Raw genomic sequence first — 4,111 nt, 5'->3', positions numbered from 1 at the left:
AGTCGTTTTTCGAAATCATTTTTTGAAAAAAAAAATTCTACGCCAAACTCTCTCGCGTACTTTGACAAATCGATTGTAAAAAACCTAAGGACCGAAAGTCTGTCTCAGGGCCAAAAGGCCGGCCGAGCTGCGAGACAGCCTACGCCCCTGGGCTATGGCAACTCCCTCACCACCTTTTGCTCGAAGGGCAGATTAGGCTCTGAGGAAGTTTTTTGTAAGAGATATGTTCAAAGACGAGACAGAGGGCAGATGCTCGGAAATACAATAAAAATCGATTAAAAAGCGTATACACACAAGTACTTTAAAAGGCCTCGATGACCGCGAGTGTTATGGTACAATGATGTAAGTCCTAATCTATTTACATGGCCCCTTTGGCCCGGGTCAAAACTCTGGGTCGCCAGCGTCGGCGATCAGCGTAAGAGGAACCACCTCCTCTTCGAACAACCTGGCCAGTGCCGTGCCAGGGGCCTCGGTCGCCTCCACCAGCTTCATGACCTCCTCCTTAGCCTTCTCGTCATCCTCAGCCATGACATAACCATCGCTGACGGGCTCGAGGTCGATGCCGGTGTAGTGCGAGGAGACGACTGCCAGGGTGCGCTTGACGCCCATGTGCAGCACCCCCTGGAGCCGCTCACGGACTTGGCCGCTCAACGCGATCAAGCGGCTCCTGAGGGAGCTGCCCGACTCGACCCCCCCCCCCCTCCCGACCTCCAGGGCCTCATAGGTGGTACGGGCGGCGTCCTGCAGCGCGTTGTGCTCCCGGATCTCGGCCTCGAGCACTGCCTGCACTGCGACAGAGGCCTCGGCTGCCCGGGTGACCTCCTTCTCCAACCCTACGTCAAGACAGGCGGGATGGGGTTAAGCATGAAAGAAAACAAGCCGAATAGGGGCGTAAGCCTATGAGACTCACCCTTGGCTTTCTCCCTCTAGTTTTTGACCTCAACCCGAGAGGCCTCGGCCGCCCTAGAAGCCTCCCTCTCTAGCTCTATGTCACATCGGGGAGTCAGGGGTCGAACGCAAGAAAAACAAATAAAACAAGGGGTGCGGCTCAATAGGACTCACCCTCAGCCTTTTCCTTCCCGGCTAAGGCCTCGACCCGGGAGGCCTCGGCCACCATGACAGCCTCCGCCAGGGCACCTTTTGTCAGTCGGTGCATGTCCTGCTCTGCCTCCAGCTGACCGATGATGGCCTTGGCAGATGCCGCCTCTTGTTCGGCCTGGGACCCGAAGGTGTCCCGCTCATCGGCCACCCGGGTCAGCTCCTCCTCCAACTCCTTGATCCACGCCGCCAAAGGGACGGCTTGCTCCTGAGCCGTGGCCGCCTAGGCCTTCACGTCAGCACAGCGAAGGCAGAGGTCCTCTACCTCCGCGCTCTGCGCCGACAGAAGCTCATTAGCATTGACAAGCAGGTCTTTTTGCTGCCGGAGCTGGTCCCAGACATCCCTCTCCCACCGGAGGAACATCGACTTCTCGAGGGACCGGGCCTCGAGCTCCTGGATAGGTAGAATAAACATCAAGCACTGCGAGAAAACTCGGGAAAAAATGACACAACACGAGGAAAGAAAGCGCGCACCTGGGCAATGCCGGGCAGGTCATCAGCCACGACGGACAGCGCTATCCGCAGCGACCGCTCCGCCAGCCGGTGGAATTGCTCGAAGGAGCCCCAGCGCCTCCCCTCATCCATGTCCTCGAGGGTGAATAGAGGCTCCCCCTTAGGGTCATCCCGGCTCTACCACAAGACACATGGGCAATCCCACCCGCGAGGCTCGGGTCGTACCCGAACGAGGGCCGAGCTCCCCTCGCTAGAAGTCAGAGCTTGCTGCTCCGTGGTGCTGGCCGCCTCGGCATCCGCCACCTCCTTCCCCTAGGAAGTATCATTGGAGGAGATTGAATGAACCTCCACCTCCTAGGCGCTCTCCTGCGACGGTGGTGGGTCTTGGATCGGGGGCGGTACCAAAGCTTGCCCCGCCTCCGTCTCCGTATTCTGGGCCGCCGGCTTCGCCGCGCCCAAGCCGGCCTCCGTCGCCTCGGCCTCGGTGGTCCCATGAACTCCAGCCTCCGCCACCTCGGCCTCGGTGGTCCTAGGAGCCTCGGCATCCGCCACCTTGGCCTCGGTGGTCCTGGGGGCCCCGGCGTCCACCACCTCAGCTTTGGAAGCCCTAGAAGCCCCAGCCTTCGCCACCTCGGCCTCAGAGGTCCTCGGGGCTTTGACCTCGCCCTCGGTGGCCTCAGCAATTGAAGGCGCCTCGGATTCACCTAACTCGAGGGCCCTAGCCTCACGGGGCAGAGGCGCCCCCTCCCCTGCCTGCTTCTTGGCCGCCTCGGTAGCCTCTCCTTGGGTGACCGCCTCCTTCGGGCCAGCCCTGGCCGACGCCGCACCACGCTGTATGGCGGCCTGTGTGTCCACCACCCATCGGGAGGTGGAGCTAGTGCTCACCTTGAGCGCCTTAAGTGGTGCCAGGGCGGGCGCCTCCGCCTGATGCTTCCGGCTGAGGACAAAACACTCACGAGGTCAGCATACGACCAAAGAATGAGTGGGAGATGCTGCAAACTCCATAGACAAAACACTTACCTTGAACAGGGACACAATAGCTTCTGCACCGCGTCCCTCGTCCTCGACAACGGCGGTAGTGGCGGCGGTGGCACAGCCCCCGTGTCCGCCGGTACCGGCCGGCCCTCGCCGGACTCCAATGCCTCCTCGGCCCTCTACGAAGGCGGTTGGGTCACCCCCGTCGTCGCCCACAACACCTCCGCCGTCGAGCCCACCGGGCTAACAGCGCGCTTCCCCCAATGCCCGTGTCTCGGGCGTGTCGGCCTCGGCCCTAGGGCGAGCGATCGCCAGCCTTGAGGCGCCCTCTCCTCCTCCTCCTGGAGATGCCAGGCCGCTCGCCGATGCCCCGGGCGCATCTCCCTGACGTCAGGGAGATGGTCCAGAGGACCCCGCCCCACCTCGCTCTCGTCGTCATCGCTCGAAGAATCCATCGACGACGATGACAGAAACGGCTCCACCGAGAGACCGTCGTGCCTCTGTTGCCGGCGACGTTTCTCTAGTTCATCGCGCTCGAGACTCTTCCTCTTATGCCTTGCCTCCTCGACGTCCTTCCGCTCCTTGTACGCCTCGGCGTGCGCCCTGTTCTCTGCTCGCCGCTCTGCGTCCTCGGGAACGGGCAGCGGGGAGGCTCGCATATCCCTCATCCCCTGCAGGAATGGAAAACGCGAATAAGGGAACAGATTGAAAATGTAAGGAGCAAGGAGGCCTCAGGGGCCACAGCGACGCATGACTCACTAGAGAGATGTACCCCCTGCAACGGGCGCATCAGGAACGGGGTCAGATCTCTACTCCTCTGCCGCCCCTCCACCGTCTTTCTCACCCGACGTAGAATCTCCTCGTTGGAAAGGGCGACGGTGGACAACCAGATGCCGTCGATAGGCTCACTTGGTGTCATCTTGAACAGGCGCTGCCGCCGAGCCATCAGTGGCAGCACCCTCCGGCGGCGGAAGGCTGCCACGACCACGGCCGCCGTAAGGCCGTGGCTGTGTAGCCTCTCCAGCGCCTTCAGGAGTGGCTGCAGCTTGGGCTAATCAGCCAATGGGACGCCGTACCTCCACCTCTCCGGCTGGCTCTCCACAACCCGCCTGGTATAGGGGGAAGCCCGCCATCATCATTACAGAGGTAGAACCAGTTGTTGTACCAGCGGCGGTTGGACGACGCGAGCTAGGCCGAGATGTAGAAGGGCTGCCTGTCTTGGCGCACTTGGAGAGTGCAGTTGCCGGCCCTCAATGCCTTCCATATGCCCGTCGTGCCTGCTGGCTTGGTGTTGAGCCCTGCCCGAAAGAAGTGGAGCCACAACTCCCAGTGGGGGGCGATGCCCAGGTACCCCTCGTAGACGGTGACAAAGATGGCCGCCTGCGCAATGCAGTTGGGGTTGAAGTTGTGGAGCTCCACGCCGTAGTAATGTGGGAGCGCCCGCATGAACCGGTCCGCCGGCAAGCCGAGACCGCGCTCGTGGAAGGCCACGAAGCTCATGATGTAGCCATCGTGTGGCCTCAGCTCCGGCTCACCCCCCGGAGCAATCCACTCCGGTCTGTTGGGGTCGGTAACCGAGCAGAGG

The 4,111-nt window shown here is 61.8% G+C and overlaps 1 protein-coding gene across 1 annotated transcript; it reads right to left on the bottom strand.

The window, feature by feature from the left end:
• Positions 1–1,905: 1,905 nt before the first annotated feature.
• On the bottom strand, positions 1,906–3,472 carry LOC136503628 (uncharacterized). Its single transcript, XM_066498643.1, has 4 exons — positions 3,299–3,472; positions 2,949–3,197; positions 2,572–2,705; positions 1,906–2,488 (listed from the first exon to the last, which is right to left on the bottom strand). The coding sequence occupies exons 1-4, from the start codon at positions 3,470–3,472 to the stop codon at positions 1,906–1,908; spliced, it is 1,140 nt and encodes a 379-aa protein (XP_066354740.1).
• Between the last annotated feature and the right edge of the window lie 639 nt (positions 3,473–4,111).

This window comes from Miscanthus floridulus, chromosome 14 (assembly GCF_019320115.1).
Source record: "Miscanthus floridulus cultivar M001 chromosome 14, ASM1932011v1, whole genome shotgun sequence".
NCBI classification, from domain to species: Eukaryota; Viridiplantae; Streptophyta; class Magnoliopsida; order Poales; family Poaceae; genus Miscanthus; species Miscanthus floridulus.
The sequence above is the reverse complement of the archived record's forward strand: the minus strand, read 5'-3'. Positions and strand labels throughout refer to the sequence as shown.

Excerpts from the sequence above, each read along its gene's own strand:
- LOC136503628 (XM_066498643.1), bottom strand. The coding sequence starts at position 3,472 with ATGGCTCGGCGGCAGCGCCTGTTCAAGATGACACCAAGTGAGCCTATC. Across the intron at positions 2,706-2,948 it reads GCGATGACGACGAGAGCGAG|AGGGCCGAGGAGGCATTGGA; the intron begins GTGGGGCGGGGT and ends CCGCCTTCGTAG. Across the intron at positions 2,489-2,571 it reads CTATTGTGTCCCTGTTCAAG|CCGGAAGCATCAGGCGGAGG; the intron begins GTAAGTGTTTTG and ends TTTTGTCCTCAG.